Source organism: Delphinus delphis, chromosome 8 (genome assembly GCF_949987515.2).
Source record: "Delphinus delphis chromosome 8, mDelDel1.2, whole genome shotgun sequence".
Lineage (NCBI taxonomy): Eukaryota > Metazoa > Chordata > Mammalia > Artiodactyla > Delphinidae > Delphinus > Delphinus delphis.
Window position 1 is genome coordinate 26562187 of NC_082690.1, and position 21613 is coordinate 26583799.

Here is a 21613-nt window from a genome sequence, read left to right on the forward strand (position 1 = left end):
CTGCCCATTTTTTGATTGGGTTGTTTGTTTTTTTAATATTGAGCTTCATGACATAATTCATCTTTTAAATTGCTAATTCTACGTTATATGGATTTTAAAGCTTAAACAGGACAGTAATACACAAACATCTTGCGTTATAGTGAACTGTCACATTTGACATAGTATAAAGCAATGTCCAAGACAGGAAATACTAACAAAAAAAAGTTGTAATTCATCAGTTATTTTACGCAGTAATCCAAAATTACTTATTATTCAAATGATACAATATTTTATGTTTTAGCACAATAGGTAAATTCAATCTAAAGGGTGAGAGAAAAGTTTCAGAGGAAAGGAAGTAAATCTATCATGCTTGAAAGCAAAACATTGGTATAAGAAATCTCTTTTTATATTATATATATAAGAATTTGCCAGTGCTCTGTATTCTTCAAAACAGAAAATGTTTTAATTCATCAGAAGAGTACTAAAAACTGAGAAAAAGTGTCTCCTTTAAAAAATCCTTTGGGAGGGCTTCCCTGGTGGCACAGTGGTTGAGAGTCTGCCTGCCGATGCAGGGACACGGGTTCGTGCCCCGGTCCGGGAAGATCCCACATGCTGAGGAGCGGCTGGGCCCGTGAGCCATGGCCGCTGAGCCTGTGCTTCTGGAGCCTGTGCTCCACGATGGAAGAGGCCACAACAGTGAGAGGCCTGCGTACCGAAAAAAAAAAAATCCTTTGGGCACTGATTTGGTTACTGCCACAATGAAAACAGAACAAAACAAAAGGAAACAGATTGCAAAGCTCATCAAATTCACCTAAACGATTGGAAGTAATCTCAGGGCCCTACACAGTTTAAAAATATCTTGTCTCAGGCTTCCCTGGTGGCACAGTGGTTGAGAGTCTGCCTGCCGATGCAGGGGACACGGGTTCGTGCCCCGGTCTGGGAAGATCCCACATGCTGCGGAGCAGCTGGGCCTGTGAGCCATGACCGCTGAGCCTGCGCGTCCGGAGCCTGTGCTCCGCAACGGGAGAGACCACAACAGTGACAGGTCTGCGTCCCAAAAAAAAAAAAAAAAGAAAGAAAAATATATATCTGGTCTCATCAAGCGAGTGGAGTAAAATGGCAACAGCAAGCATTTCATTTCCATAACTAAGTTATAAACCTCTTTCATTCAGGGAATACTTTGGAAGAGTAAAAGCTTTGAATAATAAAATATTTCAAAAATAAATTACAAAAAAGAAATTCTATTTTAATAATTTCATGTACCACAACAAACTAGATTAATGGCTAAAAAGTGTTCTTAATAAGTTCTTAATACTGTCTGCTTTAATACGGGTCACTTTCATGGAAAATGAAAGTCGCTTATGCTAAACCACTTATATGAAATACTACCAAGTATTACATTTCCTGTAAGAATTCTTGAGTTACCTGATTCTCTTCTGATAGATAAGTTCTTCCTTGAAAAATAAAGGGAGGAGGGAGGGTAGCTCTGAAAGGTAAGGTCATTTCTTATACCTAAGAAGCTGACTGGAAATCTGAACTAAGGTGGTGGGCCTCTGGTGGGGGGATCTGAGGAGTCTAGCCATCTAAAGCTGTACTACTAGGAATAGAGTTATTACAAAGCCACCTGCCAAGTGCAGGAGATGAGAGCTAGGAAGGGTGATTCCCAAGGCAGGTGACAAGCTACAGATGTGGAGGCTGCACACTGAGTCAGTCCATCATTCATCATGGCCTGTACTCTGTTTAATTCTCTTCTCTTTGCATTCAGTCTTTATCTCAAGCTTATTTGAACACTTCTGCCCTGTCTCAGGTCTGCTACAGAACAGAAAGAGCAAGGGCATTTGTCCACCCATTCATTATAGGAGAAGCAGCTCTACCCATCAGGAGATCTTTTAATTCTGGATTATATTTTTTTTCTATTAAGTACATGAATCCACATAAATTTTTACCTTTACTATTAATTTGGTTAGAAAATATTTAATAGAAATGTCCATTTGAATAACTCATATGGACAGTGCTACATGAATGTAAAGTGATGTAATCAATTTTATCCCAGCCTATGTTTAAATGACCATAAAATCCAGGTTTCTTTTTCATAGTTTGTAAGTAAAAACACTGATAGTGGTCTCCTATGTTTATATAAATGAAAGCAATTAAACAATATGGCAATATATCACCCAAGCCTCTAAACCAGCAAACTTTGCCTATAAAGGGCTAGATAGTAAATACTTTAGGCTTTGTAGGCCATAAGGTCACTGACACAACTACTTAATTTTGCCAATGGAGTACAAAAGCAGCCAAAGACAACATATAAATGAATGAGTGTGGATGTGTTCCTATAAAACCTTACTTAGAAAAATGGATGGCAGGTCAGATTTGACCTACAGGCATTAATTTGCTTACCCTAGCTCTAAACAATTTTATGAAGTAGATAACAAGGGTATAATTACCCATTTTAAAGATGAAGAAGCCTAAGCTCAAGAAGTTAAATACAAACCATGGGCCAGCCTCTGGAAATACAAATGTGAACAAGACATAGTTTCTCCCTCAAGAGATAGTGTAGTGCAGGAATTAAGAGCCCTTTCTAACTATGTGAAAAATGAGGATAATACCAATATCTCACTACAAGGTTATTGTGACAATTAAATGAAATAATGCTATACAACACTTACTTTAACAATTGGCACATACTAAACACTCAATGAATGTGTTATTATTATTGATTTTATTATCAGATGTGGAATTTGAATTAACCAAAGCAGAGAATAAAGATCCCACTCCTGAATTTGCTAGAGAAGATTTCAAAACTCAATGAATAGCAATTTTAAAAAAAGAGCCAGATTCTACTCTGAGAATAATGGGTAACAGGGAACCACATGAGCAAATATCTGGGCATATAGGATGGCATGGGTCATGGTGAATGACAGAGCGTGGAGGAAACAGGCTATACATAATGGGATAGAGGAGAAATAGCTTAAAGAAATAAACTGGAAAGGGTCCAAAATACATGCTAAGATGCATGGGTTTTCTACGATCAGACATAGAGAACCTGAAGTTTGTAACCTAGAGAATAACATGACTAGATAATCCCTCCGGTGGTACTTTAGAAGACGGAAGGGAGGAGGCTAATGGTTAGTGGCAGAATTAAAAGGCTATTTTAATACTTCAGGTTGGAGATGATGGCTAGAATAAGGCAGTGGGAACAGAAAACATTTGAGAGGTATTTTGGAGAAGCTCTATGGATAAGATTTAGTGATTTTTGTAGATGCAGAGTACCTCCCCAATTAGACTGCAAGCCACTTGAGGGTAGAAAAGATGCCTTTCCTCAAAGTGCCTATTGTAGGGGTGAACAGTCCTGGCTTTATAATATACTAGCTGTGTGACTCAGAGCCTGGACTACAATGCTTGTAATTTGCTTATCTCTAAAGTAAACATAACCAAGGTTGGCCAAGATGGCGGAGTAGAAAGACTTTCATCTCACCTCCTCTTACAGGCACACCAAAATCACAACTATCTGCAGAACAACCATCGATGAAAAGGATCAAAAACAACCAGAAAAGATCTTCTACAACTAAAGATAAACAGAAGGAACAACAAAAAGATGGTAAGTGTGTGGAGTTGCAATATAGTCAAGTCCCATACCCGAGGTGGGTGATCCACAAATGGGAGAATAATTACAAATACAGAGGTTCTCTCAATGGAGTGAGAGGTCCAAGCCCCACATCAGACTCCCTAGCCTGGGGGTCCTGCACTAGGAAGATGAGCCCCCAGAGCATTGACTTTGAAGGCCAGTGGGTCTTTCTTTCTGAAGTCCCAAGGGGCTGGGGGAAATAGAGACTTCACTCTTAAAAGGCACACACAAAATCTCACATGCTGCAGGATCCAGGGAAGAAGCAGTAATTTGATAGGCGCCTGCTGATCTTGGAGAGTCTCCCAGAGAGGCAGGAGGCAACTGCAGCTCACCCTGAGAACATAGACATTTATGGCTGCTATTTTGGGGAGTTCATTCTACCACATGGACAATGGTGCTGGCAAGCACCGTTGTAGAATCCTCCCTCTAGCTAATTAAACCCAGGAAAAAGCCTTTCCCTGGCCAAACAGTCTGTAGGCACCAGCACTGGGGTACCTCAGGCCAAGGAACTGACTGGATGGAGACAGAGCCCCACCCACCAGCAGATAGGCTGCCTTAAGACATCCTAAACCAGCAGCTGCTTCTGGATATGGTCATGCCCACCAGACAGCCAAGGATCCAGCTCCACCAACCACTGGGCAGGCACCAGTCCAAGAATCACCTGGGCCCCGGCCCTGCTCTCCAGGGTATCTGCTCTAGCTTCCAGAGAAGTCTCACCCGCCAGGGGGCAGACAACAGTCACAAGAAAACCACAGTTCCTCAGCCTGCGTACCTGGCCTGCCTACCAGTAGGCCAGGGCCCACACTGGGGTCAGCTATGAGAAGGCCAATATAAGCTTCAGGATGCCCCAGACCCTGCACCCAACTGTATCAGGAACTGGCCCCATCCACCAGCAATCTGACACCAGCTCTGGGACCCCTGCGCCCTGCAACCAGACTCTTGGAACTTGACTCCACTCAGCAGTGTGCCAGGACTAGCCTCAGGGCCACCCAGGATTTTGTAGCCAGCTGCCTTCTGAACTAGTCCCACCAACCAGCAGCCAACAGCCCCCACACAAGGCAGAGTCTGGTAACCAACCAGATCATTGGCCAACCAAGCCTAACAGATTGCCCACATAGTCAGCCCACCACAACAGAAAGACCCATGCAGTCCTCATAGGGGGAACCCCTAGAGCATATATAGCTCAGGTAAAGAGGGGAAGTTTGCTGCTGGGATACATAGGACATCTCCTACAAAAAGCCACGACTCCAAGGTTGGGAAATGTAACCTACCATATTCATAAAAATAAAAACACCAACAAAGTCACAATGAGGTGACAAAGGAACATGTTCCAAATGAAGGAACAAGATATAGCTTCAGAAGAAGAAATAAGTGAAGTGGAAATAGCCAATCTACTTGAGAAGGTATGCAGGGTAGTGATTATAAAGATGATCAAAGAACTTGGGAGAAGAATGGCTGCACACAGCAAGAAGTTAGTTTTTAACAGAGAGTTAGGAAATATAAAGAAAAACTAGAGGTGAAGAATATAGTAGTTGAAATGAAAAATACACTATAAGGAATAAACAGCAGACTAAATGATACAGAGGAATGGATCAGTGAGCTGGAATACAGAGTGTGTAAATCATTGATGTTGAAAAGACAAAAAAAAAGCATGAAAAGAAATGAGGACAGTTTAATAAGAACCTCTGGGACCACATCAAGCACAAGTGCATATATATAATATATAAAATATAAAAACCTCATGGTAACCACTAATATTTGCATTATAGGGGTCCCAGAAGGAGAACAGAGAGAGAAAGGGGCTGGCTGAGGACATAGTTGAAGACATAATAGATGAAAACTTCCCTAACCTGGGAAAGGAAACAGTCACCCAAGTTCAGGAAGCACAGAGAGTTCCATACAGGATTAAATATTAAAAGCAGCAGGGGAAAAGCAACACATTACATACAAGGGAACTCCCATAAGTCTGTCAGCTGATGTTTCAGCAGTAACTCTGCAGGCCAGAAGGGACTGGCATGATATATTTAAAGTAATGAAAGGGACGAACCTGTAACCAAGAATACTGTATCTGGCAAGACTCTCATTCAGATTTGATGGAGAAATCAAAAGGTTTATAGACAAGGAAAAGCTAAAAGAGTTCAGCAGCATCAAACCAGCTTTGCAAGAAATGTTAAAAGGACTTCTGTAAGTGAAAAAGAAAGGGTTACAACTAGAAACATGAAAATTACAAGAGGAAAAAGCTCATTGGTAAAGGCAAATGTACAGTAAAGATAGGAAATCATCTACACACAAAGATAGTGGGAAGGTTAAAAGGCAAAAGTAGTAAAATCATCTACATCCACAATAAGCAGTTAAGGGATACAAAAACAATTAGATATAAAATATGATTTCAAAAACAGTAATCATGAGGGGAGGAGAGTACAAATGCAGGGTTGTTAAAATGCATTTGAAATTAAGAGATCAGCAACTTAAAACAATCAAGTGCATATATATAATACATAAAATATAAAAACCTCATGGTAACCACAAACCAAAACTCTATAATAGATACACACAAAAAAGAAAAAGGAATCGAAACATAACACTAAAAATAGTCATCAAATCACAAAAGAAGAGATCAAGAAGAAAGGACCAAAAAAGAACTACAAAACAAACCCCCAAACAATTAACAAAATGGCAAAAAGAACACACCTATCAACAATTATTTTAAATGTAAATGGAATAAATGCTCTAATCAAAATATATAGAATGGCTGAATAGGTACAAAAACAAGACCTGTATATATATTGCCTACAAGAGACTCACTTCAGATCTAAAGACACACACAGACTGAAAGTGAGTGGTGGAAAAAGGTATTCCATGCAAATGGAAATCAAAAGAAAGCTGGGGTAGCAATACTTATATCAGACAAAATAGGCTTTAAAATACTGGTATAGGATACAAGGAAGGACATTACATAATGATCAAGAGATCAATCCAAGAATGAGATATAACAACTGTAAATATATTTGCACCCAACATAAGAGCACCTAGATACATAAAGTAAATATTAACAATGTAAAGGGAGAAATTGACAGTAACACAATAATAATAAGGGACTTTAACACCCCATTTACATCAATGGACAGATCCCAGACAGAAAATCAATAAGGATACACTGGACTTAAAAGACACATTAGACACATGGACTTTATATATATGCATATATATATATATATATATATGTATATATATATCCATATATGTGTGTGTATGTGTATACACACACACCACACACACACACACACACACACACACACAATGCATTCCATCCAAAAGCAGCAGAATACACATTCTTTTTGAGTGCACGTGGAACATTCTCTAGGATAGATCACATGCTGGGCACAAAACAAGCCCCAGTAATTTCAGGAAATTGAAATCATATCAAGCATCTTTTCCAACCACAATGCTATGAGACTAGAAATCAACTACAAGAAAAAAACTGCAAAAAACACAAACACATGGAGGCTAAACAATATGCTACTGAAAACCAATGGATCACTGAAGAAATAAAGGAGGAAATTAAAAAGTACCTGGAGACAAATGAAAATGAAAACCCAATGAACCAAAATCTACAGGAAAAGCAGTTCTAAGAGGAAAGTTTATAGCAATACAAGTTTACCTCAGGAAACAAGAAAAATCTTAAATAAACAACCTTACACCAAAAGAACTAGAGAAAGAACAAATAAAACCCAAAGTTAGTAGAAGGGAAGAAAAATTATGATGATCAGAGCAGAAATAAATGAAATAGAGTCTAAAGAAACAATAGAAAAGATCAATTAAACTAAGAGCTGGATTTTTGAAAAGATAAACAAATAGATAAACCTTTAGCCAGATTCACCAAGAAAAAAAGAGAAGGGCCCCAAATCAATAAAATCAGAAATGAAATAGGAGTAATTAAAACTGACATCACAGAAATATACAGAATCATAAGAGACTACTATGAATAACTGTATGGCAATAAAATGAACAACCTAGAAGAAATGGACAAATTCCTAGAAATGTACAATCTCCCAGGACTGAATGAGGAAGAAATAGAAAATGTGAACAGATCAATTGCCAGTAATGAAATTGAATCAGTAATAAAAAAAAAACTCTCAACAAACATAAGTCCAGCACCAGCAGTCTTCCAAGGCAATAGAAGTAAAAGCAAAAATAAATAAATGGGGATAATCAAACTTATAAGCTTTGCCCAAAAATGGAAAACATAAACAAAATGAAGAGACAACCTATGTACTGGGAGAAAATATTTTCAAACAATGTGACCAACAAGGGCTCAATTTCCAAAATATACAAACAGCTCATACAACTCAATGACAAAACAACAAACAACCCAACCAAAGAATGGGCAGAAGATCTAAACAGACATTTCTCCAAGGAAGACATACAGATGGGCAATAGGCACATGAAAAGATGCTCAACATCGTTAATTACTAGAGAAATGCAAATCAAAACTACAATGAGGTATCACCTTACACCAGTCAGAATGGCCATCATTAAAACCTTTACAAATAACAAATGCTGGAGAGGGTGTGGAGGAAAGGGAACCCTCTTACACCGTTGCTGGGAACGTAAACGGGTGCAGCCACCTTGGAAAACAGTGCAGAGGTTCCTCAAAAAACTAAAAATAGAGTTGTTATAGGATCCAGTAATCCCACTCCTGGGCATATATCTGGACAAAACTATAATTCAAAAAGATACATGAACCCCAATGTTCATAGCAGCAATATTTACAACAGCCAAGATACAGAAGCAACCTAAGTGTCCATTGACAGATGAGTGGATAAAGACAGAATACAGCTCAGCCATAAAAAAGAATGAAATAATGCCATTTGCAGCAACATGGATGCACCTAGAGATTATCATACTAAGTGAAGTAAGTCAGACAGAGAAAGACAAATACCATATGATATCACTTATATGTGGAATCTAAAATATGACACAAATGAACTTATTTATAAAACAGAAACAGACTCACAGACATAGAGAACAGATTGTGGTAGGGGAGGGATTGATTGGGAGTTTGGGATTAGCAGATGCAAACTATCATATATGGAATGGATAAACAAGTTCCTACTGCTATATTAAATACGCTGTAATAAACCACAATGGAAAAGAATATATATATACGTGAGTGTGTGTGTATACATATATATATGAAACTGAATCACTTTGCTGTACACCAGAAACTAACACAACATTGTAAATCAACTATACTTCAATAAAAATAAAACTTAAAAAAAAAACCCGATTAAAAAATAGGGAGAAGACCTGAATAGATATTTTTCCTAAGAGGACATAAATTTGGCCAACAGGCACTGAAAAGATGCTCAACATCATTAATCATCAGAGAAATGCAAGTCAAAACCACAATGAAATATCACCTCATGCCTGTCAAAATGGCTATCATCAGAAAGACCACAAATAATAAATGTTGATGAGGATGTGGAGAAAAGGGAGCCCTTGTACACTGTTGGTAGTAATATAAATTGGTGCAGTCACTGTGGAGAATAGTATGGCAGCTTCAGAAAACTAAAAATAAAGCTACTATATGACCCAGCAATTCCACTCCTGGGTATATATTTGAAAAAATTGAAAACACTACTTTGAAAGGATACATGCACCCCAATGTTCATAGCAGCATTATATGGAAGCAACCTAAGTGTCCATCAGCAGATAAATGGATAAATAATATGTGGTTATAGGGACTTCCCTGGTGGTGCAGTGGTTAAGAATCTGCCTGCCAATGCAGGGGACAAGGGTTCAAGCCCTGGTCAGGGAAGATCCCACATGCTGCGGAGCACCTAAGCTCGTGTGCCACAGCTACTGAACCTGTGCTCTAGAGCCCACGAGCCACAACTACTGAGCCTGTGTGCCACAACTACTGAAGCTCACGTGCCTAGAGCCCATGCCCCACAACAAGAGAAGCCACCCACAATGAGACACCCACACACTACAATGAAGAGTAGCCCCTGCTCGCCACAACTAGAGAAACCCCGCACGCAGCAACGAAGACCCAATGCAGCCAAAAATAAATAAATAAATTTATTTTTTAAAAAAAGAATATGTGGTGTATATATATAATGGTGGTATATATATTCAGCCCTACAAAGAATAAAATTTTGCCATTTGCAGCAACATGGATGGACTTGGAGGTACTATGCTAAGTGAAATAAGTCAGACAGATAAAGACAAATACTGCATGATATCACTTATATATGGAACCTAAAAAAATAAAACAAACTAGTAAATAAAACCAAAAAAAATAGACCCACAGATATAGAGAACAAACTAGTGGTTACCAATTGGGAGAGGGAAGCATGGAGGGTCAAGACAGGGGTAGGGGATTAAGAGGTACAAACAACTATGTATAAAATAAGCTACAAGGATATTTTGTACAGCACAGAAAATATATCCAATATTTTATAAGTATAAATGGAGTATAACCTTTAAAAATTATGAATCACTATGCTGTATAACCTGAAATATACAATATTGTACACCATCTGTACCTCAATAAAAATGTTTTTTAAATAAAGTTAATGATGAAAAAAATAATAACTGTCATCTTGCCTACCTCTTATAGCTGTGACTATAAAAAATAATACCTACATACTCAAATTGTGACCACAGGTAAAAGTCATATCTTAAAAGTTCTTGACCTGTATCTAATGACTTCAATAAGTCATGCATTCAATCATATTTGTTGAAAACCTATGTGCCAGCACACATACAACAGATCAACTAAGATGACATATAGCAGGTACCCAAATGTCATTGATTCAGAGGGCATTTCAGCCATTTTAATGAATTGTTCCGGAGCTGTGGCCAGTCTGTTAATTATAACACCTCTTTTCTCTTTATATCACCTCTTATTTCCCACCTTGAGTTCGTTTTATTAAACTTGACTATCTCTATCAGAACATAAAGAAAAAAGCAATCAAAGAGATGAAGCTCAGCCAGTAGGTTGGCTAAAATTAAGCAGAGGAGCAAGGGAAGAAGAAACCATTGGTAAGAATGAGGCCTCTTTTTTTTTTTTTTTTTTGCGGTACGCAGGCCTCTTACCATTGCAGAGCACAGGCTCCGGATGCGCAGGCTCAGCGGCCATGGCTCACGGGCCCAGCCGCTCCGCGTCACTTGGGATCTTCCCAGACCGGGGCACGAACCCGTGTGACTTGCATCGGCAGGCGGACTCTCAACCACGGTGCCACCAGGGAAGCCCAGGCCTCTTTAATTTTAATGATTGACATCAGGTCTAGCACTAATTAGTAGAGACAACTGAATCATCTGCTTAAGTACCTACATACACAAAAATACACACTCCACACAAAAACGCAACAGGATACATTTTTTAAATGGCAGCTTCTATTTACATCTTTCAATAAAATAAAGTTAAGGCAACTAAACAAATGTATTCCTCCAATTTCATTACTGCCTTTTTGAATTCTAGGAAAGGACAAAGAAGCACTCCATCCTAAAAAGCATCTATTTTCAGAAATGAATTTATAAAACATTTCAGATTAGTAGTTCTAAAGGTTTGTCTTAATTTTTTAAAGTTTTATTGATGTGTCATAATACACTATCAGATCAGATAAGATTTTTAAGGTTTTGTTTGACAGCCAAGAAGGAGTATTTATAACTGCATATTATTCTTCAAGCAACTCTAATACACCATATGTAAACCTTTATTTACTCTTCTAATACTTAAGTTACATGAATAAATAATCAGCATTAAGATCTTGGGTAATTTCCCCAGGGAGCTATTGTGGAAGCAGAAACCAACTTCATCTTCTTTGATGTCTATTAAAAGTCGTAAATGGAAATCCTAGGTCACTCTTTGACAAATTCTATTTCTCCTATTGGCTTTCAACACAGTTAAACAACCTAAACTTGAGCCAAATGTGAGAGGCCATAGAAATCACCTCTGATGCTTTCTCAGATTCCAAATGAAAATTGGCTTTATATTTAACTTCTCACGTGAATTTTCTATTGAAAAATTTACCTCCAACATCTGAACCAGCAAGAAAATGTAGGCTTTACCAATTAGTTCAGTGTCCATGTCGTATTCACCTTTGTGCCCCGCCATGTCCAGAGCAGTGCCTAGCACACAGCAGGAGCTTGGCAAACATTAGCTGACCTAAGTGAAGAACTGAAATGTGTTCAAGGACTAACCTTCAAAAGCATTTCTTCATGTTGGGGATTATCAGAGTCATAGGGCTCTCTGCGCAGTTTTTCCACATCCGCAATAAGGTTTCTGTACCCAACAATTTGCAGAAGGCAAGCTTGAAGAGAGATTCCCAGCCTAACATGTTAAAAAATAGAAGAAACACACATGAGGGAAAAAAAACCACATTCTCTGGCATTTGTTCACTTGATGTATGTACAATAGGACTTTTCATATTTATATAATATTTGGAAATTGCTCAAATAGGATTTTTCTAATAGAAGCACAATTTTTAACTGAAGCTCCACATGGACAGCTGTGGAACTTGGCTAAAATTTACCTCTCACTCCAGCCTTTTCAAGGCAAATTGCAATAATATGGCTTAAAAACAAGGGAACTCTTTATGCAAGTGACTTGAAAGATGTAGAAAATATAGGTGATCATGGTTTCTTAGGGATCATTTAGCTCCCCTAGGTAGATATATCAGAAACACTTCAGAAGGGTGTGTGTGGGGAGGTGTCAGTGAGAGAGAGATAAATAGCCCTCAGGGGCTTAGGGGTAAGAAAAATTTTGAAACAAATAAAAACCACAACAATAAAAATACCTCTGCTTGCAGAGCACCCCTGACAGATAAGGCAAGGCCAAGAGAAAGAACTCAGTACTTTACAAAATTTCCCATTCTATTCTGACTGCTCTACTTGTCTGAATGCCTATTCTTATGCTGAAACAAAATCTGCTTTCTTTATTACCAAGTGGTTCAAACACTGTTCTCAGAGCAAATTCATTTCCACTTTTCCCTACCATGCCTATTCATTTTAAGACAGGAAGAATTCTTTCTTCTAGTCTCATCTCCAGGGTTAAAAACAAATAAATAACAAACAAAAAAACTCCCCTCTTCCTTCAATTCCTTCTCATGGGACATGGTTTTCAGATGTTTTACTATCTTGCTCAGTCTTCTTGAATGCACAGTTTGTATGATTAACAGTCCCCTTAAAATGTATCATTGGAACAAAAAAGAATCTGGCAAGCATGACATAGACAGGATCATTACTTCCTGTGATCTGAATGCTGTTTTTCTCTCCTACAACACAGAAAGTAAAATAGGGTCTCTTTAAGCAGTCACATAACATTACAAGTTTATTAAACAGGTGGCTAAATAATCACCAAGATCCTTTTTTCCTATAAACTACTGTTACATAAATTATCTTCCTGTACTCATTTGATGGCATTTTTTAATCTAAAGGTAGTACTTCATGGTTATTTTTTCCTGCTAATTTTATAGTTATTCACTTTTGTGATTCAACAATAGCAATTGCATATGATTCAGTCTAAGAGTTACTGTTCAATATACTCCAACTTCTAATTCACTCACTAAATTTAAGCATTTTTTGTTGGAGTTGGGGGGTCACCGTAATCACAATGACAGTGTCATAATCATCTTTTTTGGGGGGGATGAGATGTATAGAGGTTAAGTCTAAAGTTGGGGGCAATAGAAAAATTTAAGTTTTAGGATTGTATGCTTACTCCCAACATAGAAGGCAGTGTCAGATAACCCAGAATACTAAACTTAAATAAAATTGAATGTTCAATTAAAAAAAGCTAAATCAGATATTTAGGAAAAGGGCACAGTGGTCACCCATAAAATCAACACAGGACTGAGAAGAGAGTTAATTTTGAGGGAAAGAAGGGAGTGGTAGAAATAAAAAAGAAGAAAACAAGGGACCCAATTCAATTTTACTGTAGTAATTCTTATCACCACTGTAAGTGGCACCTGAAAAAAATGTATAAAACAAAGTAAGGTTAATAGTAGTAATGGCTTGATAAATTACAAGGTATTTCCCCTAGCCCTCTCTATTTCTTGATTTTTTTCCAGAAAATTATTCAATTAAAAAAAATCACATTATGTCAATGTCAACCTGGAAAAAAACCCCACTAAAATCCATATTGAGCTTTAAAAAACACAATCTACTACCTATAAGGGTTTTTTTCTCCCTAAAGGAAATCAAAAGAATAGATGGTAAGGAAACACCTTTGAATGAAGTATATAACTTTCATAAAAGAGACAGAAAAGATTTGCTATTAAATCTAACCCAATCTCTAAATATGATTATAGGTCTAATATATCTCTCATGCCTAATTGTAATCATAAATTTTTGGTTCAACTTAATTTAAAATGAATTTCATTCTTACCAGCTTCCCAGAGAAATAAAATATGTCAGAAGGTTTCAAAAAGACATTTACTGTATAATTAAATCACATTTAATGGCTGAATGAGGAAAAGGCAGCTAATTAGCTGAAGCTTCTACAGAAGAGTACTATGGAGACTACATGGAAATGGAGTTTTGTGATGAGCCTCAATCAGCTAGTACTAGAATCCCTTCAAGATACAGACCTATGCAAAGTGCACTCTGAAATTCCCTTTGACTACAGCTCCTCATCTTTGGCAAGTAAAAGCTTTCTTTAGTGATAACATCTGAAGTTCTTAAGTATACACATCTAAAAGACAGTTTGTTACTTACCTAAACCTTACCTGAATATATCTGCATACAGAATTTATTCTACCCAATATCCTAAGCCTAAAATTTTACAGAAAAATTCCTGTACACAATGGAAAATATAAAGCTAATTTTAAATGTCATGTACATCGCCAAATGCATTTTAATACTTCCAAGATGAGATGACTAAATTACAAAGTTCTAAAGTCTTCATATAAAAACTGTCTATCTCTCTCTCCCACACATGCCTGTCTTCTTCACAAGCAGGTAGAAACTGTCTCCAAGATTATCAGCCTGTCATGAACTGAAGAAATATTCTTTATGGAGCAGAATCAGCTCAGGCACATTTACAATCTGAACATTTACTGTTAATGTAAAATACAGGCATCATATGGAGCGACTGTTGATGAATGGGCTCCCTTTATTTCACCTTCTGATATCAGGGGCATGCACCAGATTTCTTACATTCATTGCATTTCAGAAGCATAAGCATAAATCACAACAGAAGTACAAAGCTGCTGCTATTTACAAATAATAAAAAGGCATCTTTTTTCTTTATTTTTCATCTGAAAGTCACAACATGCAGATGATTATTTGGGGCAGGAAAGAGAGAGAGGGAGAAAGAGCATGCGAGAGCATAGTTTGAGTATTTAGAACTACTAAATATGTGGCATGTGACTTCTGTTTTATATTTACAACATAATAAACATATTCTTACTGTGGATTTATGTCAGGGTTAATTTTTTTCAGTTCCATAATGTCTTCTATAGTTTTTTCAATAGCATCAGGATGAACACTCACTGAAGTCTGCAGTAGCTGGAAAACATGTTTCAATCAGTTGCTTTGTCATGAACACTGGTGTCTTAAGTGGGGTCTATTTAAATAGGGGCCTCAAATGTTTGTTTAAAGCTTCTATATGAAGATAAGAAACTAAACTAAAGGCAAAAAATTCATGTAGTATTTGAATTCTAGTAAATTTGATATTTTCACAGTGGGGGTAGTACAATTTTCCTGATTAAGGTAATTAACATAACAAAACAAAAATACGTAAGTTTTTTTTACCATCTTCATCTGTTTTAAGCTACTTCATAGAAATATTATATTTTCCTTTTCTCACTCAACACACATGGCTTCCATTGTTAATGGGCATTATGTCTATGACTGTGTGAAGTACATGGGGGATATAGTCCTAAGGATGCCAAAATCAAATTAAATATTCAAGAATCTTGAGAAGCAGATTTTTCTTTCTTATGTGGATGCTTAACTATGTGCTATAAATGCTAGCATAGTGGCTTCTTTGATTTTCTTGGAAAATCTTGAGTATAAAGTTAAATGATTTGGATATTGATGAAATACCAGAGAGTTACCACTGCTCTTATTTTCAAGGAATATTTATTTTATGATTTGGAAAGAGGTATAAAAAAGGATTAATTCAACAATGAAATAATATGTGTGTCATAAATCTGCCTAGAAATTCTTGAGTGGCTGCCTTCATGTAAAAAGTACAGTGGTTTGTGATGGGAAAACAATTCATTCTTCTCAGTTTGCATTAGTATTCATAGCCAAAAGTATCTTTTTGTTTCTTAAAATTTTTACTTTTTGATGATGGAGGTAAGTCTTCAATTGAAAAGTTGCTGAAAAATATAGGAACAATTTTACTTACCTTACTTTTTGAATCCCTCAGTGATGTTTCTGGAAAAGAGATGATTTAAAAAGCCATTCAAAAATTATCTTTTACAACTGGTTTACAATTACTATACTGAAAAATAACAGTGTATCCTCAATCCCAGAAAGCCTACATTTTGCTTACTGCTTTGTTTCATGCTTACCGATTTTCATAGTTCTAGAAGCTCCAGGCTTGGTATTGTAACAGATCCGTTGCAGTTCACATCTTCCAGTCAGCTTTCTCATTACAAATTTCAGGCAACGCCACAAAAATTTACAGTAAAAATACAGGCACACCTGGATCAGCATTCTGTCAAAAACAAAAGATAGCACTCTTCCAATAGAACTCTGTAAGAGAATAGAAAGCAGCCACCACCAGCAAGCAAAGAAGCCCAGAAGAAAATCAATCATTAGACTTCTGGGTTTACAAGCATATTTCATTATTCTAACCCCATGTTATTTTATTTGAGGTAGCTACAAAACCCATCATTGGGAGGGAAGCCCAAGGTCTGTAAGCATATACTTACTATGACTGCAAGCTCCAGAATTCCCTATTCTAGTAAATTTGACACACTAACAAACTAAGAGTGAAGCACAGGGATCCATTCTTTTCCTACCTTTGCCTAAAAATATTTTCAAAGCAAATCAGTACCTCGAAAACAGAACACTTGTGTTTTAGAAGCTGTCCCCCATAGACACAGGGAAAGGGTATGCTGTGGCATCTCCCATCTTCTGCCCCCACGAATAGCCTCTCAGCCAGCCCCAATTCACTTCCAGCTTCTCCTTAGTGTCTTATTTTTGGCTTCTGTGTTATTTCTTCCCCTGCTCCCATTTTTTTCCCCCTTCCCTCTGCTTTCCTTTTGGTACTGTTGTCCTCTTTGAGGACTTTGTTGTGTGGCCACCATCTTCTCTGCTGACCAATCCCAGTACTTCTTGGATGTGCCAGAATGCCTCCACAACAGTTCACTGAACAAGCATGTTGACCTTGGGTTCTTCAACATTCTCTGATATACACCTTCCAAAAACTCCGCCTCTTGACAAGTTTGTTCTTGACTCCTGCTAAACAAAGTTTTCTTCATTGCACACCCTATCTCACTCCAATAATACCTTAACAAACTATAAAGTATATGGCCACCAATCATGCACTTATTCACAATGCTTCTGGCACATGTGAATTTGTGTTTTATGCCAACTTTTAGTTTTTAATATGTGAGTGTCTACTACTTCATGGGACTGCTCAGCATCTCAAAATGACTCAAGCTGTAGAAGTAAAGAGGACTTATCATCCAGGAACTTATATTCAACCCTTCTTCTCTGAACACTAGAGTTTTCCTAGAAGGCAGAATTATTTTCCTAGAAGGCAGAATTATTTATATTACTTCCTATTGGTGTGATTTCTAAAAGATATTTCTTTTTCTCATATGTTCACTAATTCCCCCCAGCTCTAACATAAGGTGATCCAGGGTCATTAAGATGAATTTGTGTAGTTAATTAATATCCTCAATGATATGATTAATCCCTGAATTTGAACCAAAACCTTGATTGTGTTCCTTTGTAAAATTGCTCTGGCTCCAATATCTTGAACAGCCTGAGTTAAAAATAACAATTCCAACTGACTTATACAAAATCATGGTCTATATCATATAAATGCACTGGGACAGAAACCTTCAAGATGGCGCAGGAGTAAGACATGGAGATCACCTTTCTCCCCACAAATACATCAGGAAAACATCAACATGTGGAACAACTCCTACAGAACACCTACTGAATGCTGGCAGAAGACCTCAAACTTCCCAAAAGGTAAGAAACTCCCAACTTACCTGGGTAGGGCAAAAGAAAAAAGGAAAAACAGAGACAAAGAATAGGGACAGGACCTGCACCTCTGGGAGGGAGCTGTGAAGGAGGAAAAGATTCCACACAGTAGGAAGACCCTTCACTGGCAGAGGTGCGGAGCGGGGGAAGCTTCGGAGCCATGGAGGAGAGTGCAGCATCAGGGGTGCAGAGGGCAAAGCGGAGAGATTCCCGCACAGAGGATCAGTGCTGATCAGCACTCACCAGCCTGAGAGGCTTGTCTGCTCAACTGCCAGGGCGGGTGGGGGCTGGGAGCTGAGGCTCCAGCTTCGGAGGTCAGATCCCAGGGAGAGGACTGGGACTGGCTGCGTGAACACAGCCTAAAGAGGGCTAGTGCACCACAGCTAGCTGGGAGGGAGTCTGGGAAAAAGTCTGGAACTGCCTAAGAGGCAAGAGACCATTGTTTCAGGTTGCATGAGGAGAGGAGATTCAGAGCACTGCCTAAACAAGTTCCGGAAATGGGCGTGAGCCATGGCTATCAGTGAGGACACAAGAGATGGGCATGAAACACTAAGGCTGCTGCTGCAGTCACCAAGAAGCCTGTGTGCAAGCACAGGTCACTATCCACACCTCCCCTCCTGAGAGCCGGTGCAGCTCGCCACTGCCAGAGCCCTGTGATCCAGGAACAACTTCCCTGGGAGAACACACGGCACACCTCAGGCTGGTGCAACATCACGCCGGCCACTGCCGCCACAGGCTCACCCCACATTGTGTACCCTTCCCTCCCCCCGGCCTGAGGGAGCCAGAGCCCCCAAATCAGCGGCTCCTTTAACCCCTTCCTGTGTGAGCGAAAAACAGAAGCCCTCCGGCGACCCACACACAGAGGCAGGGCCAAATCCAAAGCTGAACCCCAGCAGCTGTGCAAACAAAGAAGAGAAAAGGAAATCTCTCCCAGCAGCCTCAGGAGCAGCAGATTAAATCTCCACAATCAACTTGATGTACCCTGCATCTCTGGAATACCTGAGTAGACAATGAATCATCCCAAAATTGAGGCAGTGGACTTTGGGAGCCACCTGTAGACTTGGAGTTTGCTTTCTGCATCTAATTTGTTTCTGGTTTTATGTTTATCTTAGTTTAGTATTTACAGTTTATTAACATTGGTAGATCTGTTTATTGATTTGGTTGCTCTCTTCCCTTTTTCTTTTTAATATATATATATTTTTTCCTTTTTCTCTTTTTGTGTGTATGTGTATGCTTCTTTGTGTGATTTTGTCTGCATAGCTTTGCTTTTACCATTTGTTCTAGCGTTCTGTTTTTTTTTTGTTTGTTTAAAATTTTTTTTTTTAGTATACTTTTTAGTGCTTGTTATCATTGGTGGATTTGTTTATTGGTTTGGTTGCTCTCTTCTTTCTTTCTTTCTTTTATTACTTTTTAATTTTTAGTATTTTTTATTTTAATAACTTTATTTTATTTTTTTCTTTCTTTCTTTTTTTTTCTCCCTTTTCTTTTGAGCCATGTGGCTGACAGGTTCTAGGTGCTCCAGCCAGGTGTCAGGCCTGTGCCTCTGAGGTGGGAATCCCGAGTTCAGGACACTGGTCCACCAGAGACCTCCCGGCTCCACGTAATATCAAATGGTGAAAGCTCTCCCAGAGATCTCCATCTCAACGCTAAGACCCAGCTCCACTCAACTACCAGCAAGCTACAGTGCTGGACACGCTATGCCAAACAACGAGCAGGATAGGAACACACCCCCACCCATTAGCAGAGAGGCTGCCTAAAAACATAATAAGGTCACAGACACCCCTAAACACACCACCAGATGCAGTCTTGCCCAACAGAAAGACAAGATCCAGCCTCATCCATCAGAACACAGGCACCAGTCCCCTCCACCAGGAAGCCTACACAAGCCACTGAACCAACCTTAGCCACTGGGGGCAGACACCAGAATCAATGGGAACTACAAACCTCCAGCCTGTGAAAAGGAGACCCCAAACACAGTAAGTTAAGCAAAATGAGAAAACAGAGAAACACACAGCAGATGAAGGAGCAAGGTAAAAACCCACCAGACCAAAAGAATGAAGAAGAAATAGGCAGTCTACCTGAAAAAGATTTCAGCGTAATGATAGTAAAGATGATCCAAAATCTTGGAAATAGGATGGAGAAAATACAAGAAATGTTTAACAAAGACCTAGAAGAACTAAAGAGCAAACAAACAATGATGAACAACACAATAAATGGAACTAAAAATTCTCTAGAAGGAATCAATAGCAGAATAACTGAGGAGGAAGAACGGGTAAGTGACCTGGAAGATAAAATAGTGGAAATAACTATTGCAGAGCAGAATAAAGAAAAAAGAATGAAAAGAATTGAGGACAGTCTCAGAGACCTCTGGGACAACATTAAACGAACCAACATTAGAATTATAGGGGTCCCAGAAGAAGAAGAGAAAAAGAAAGGGACTGAGAAAATATTTGAAGAGATTATGGTTGAAAACTTTCCTAATATGGGGAAGGAAATAGTCAGTCAAGCCCAGGAAGAACAGAGAGTCCCATACAGGATAAATCCAAGGAGAAACATGCTAAGACAGACAATAATCAAACTATCAAAAGTTACATACAAAGAAAAAATATTAAAAGCAGCAAGGGAAAAACAACAAATAAATGGATTAAAGACCTAAACGTAAGACCAGACACTGTAAAACTCTTAGAGGAAAACATAGGCAGAACACTCTATGACATAAATCACAGCAAGATCCTTTTTGACCTACCTCCTACAGAAATGGAAATAAAAACAAATAGGACCTAATGAAACTTAAAAGCTTCTGCACAACAAAGGAAAACATAAACAATAAGAAAAGACAACCCTCAGAATGGGAGAAAATATCTGCAAATGAAGCAACTGACAAAGGATCGAAACTCCAAAATTTACAAGCAGCTCATGCAGCTCAATATCAAAAAAACAAACAACCCAATCCAAAAAGGGGCAGAAGACCTAAAGACACATTTCTCCAAAGAAGATATACAGATTACCAACAAACACATGAAAGGATGCTCAACATCACTGATCATTAGAGAAATGCAAATCAAAACTACAATGGGGTATCACCTCACACCAGTCAGAATGGCCATCATCAAAAAATCTACAAACAATAAATGCTAGAGAGGGTGTGGAGAAAATTTACATTGTACTGTTTGTGGGAATATAAATTGATACAGCCACTATGGAGAACACTATGAAGGTTCCTTAAAAAACTAAAAAGAAATATCATATGACCCAGCAATCCCACTACTGGGCATATACCCTGAGAAAACCATAATTCAAAAAGTCATGTACCACAGTGTTCACTGCAGCTCTATTTACAATAGCCAAGACATGGAAGCAACCTAAGTGTCCATGTGGCACATACATACAATGGAATATTACTCAGCCATAAAAAGAAACAAAATTGAGTTACTTGTAGGGAGGTGGATGGATGTAGAGTCTGTCATGCAGAGTGAAGTAAGTCAGAAAGAGAAAAACAAACATTGTATGCTAACACATATATATGGAATCTAAAAAAAGTGGTTCTGAAGAACCTAGGGGCAGGACAGGAATAAAGATGCAGATGTAGAGAATGGACCTGGGGACATGGGAGTGGGAAGGGTAACCTGGGATGAAGTGAGAGAGTGGCATGGACTTATATACACTACCAAATGTAAAACAGATAGCTAGTGGGAAGCAGTCACATAGCACAGGGAGATCAGCTTGGTGCTTTGTGTCCACCTAGAGGGGTGGGATAGGGAGGGTGGGAGGGAGATACAAGAGGGAGGAGATATGGGGATATATGTATATGTATAGCTGATTCAGTTTGTT

The 21613-nt window shown here is 38.4% G+C and overlaps 1 protein-coding gene across 1 annotated transcript in view; it reads right to left on the reverse strand.

Annotated features, from left to right (window-relative positions):
• The window catches only part of ELMOD1 (ELMO domain containing 1), a 112828-nt gene that overhangs the window by 30646 nt on the left and 60569 nt on the right, over nucleotides 1-21613 (reverse strand). The window contains exons 3-6 of the mRNA XM_060018018.1: nucleotides 16135-16280; nucleotides 15969-15997; nucleotides 15024-15121; nucleotides 11819-11948 (exon numbers count right to left, since the gene is read on the reverse strand). Of these exons, the coding sequence (XP_059874001.1) occupies nucleotides 11819-11948; nucleotides 15024-15121; nucleotides 15969-15997; nucleotides 16135-16280 (403 nt within the window). The remainder of the gene's footprint in view (nucleotides 1-11818; nucleotides 11949-15023; nucleotides 15122-15968; nucleotides 15998-16134; nucleotides 16281-21613) is intronic.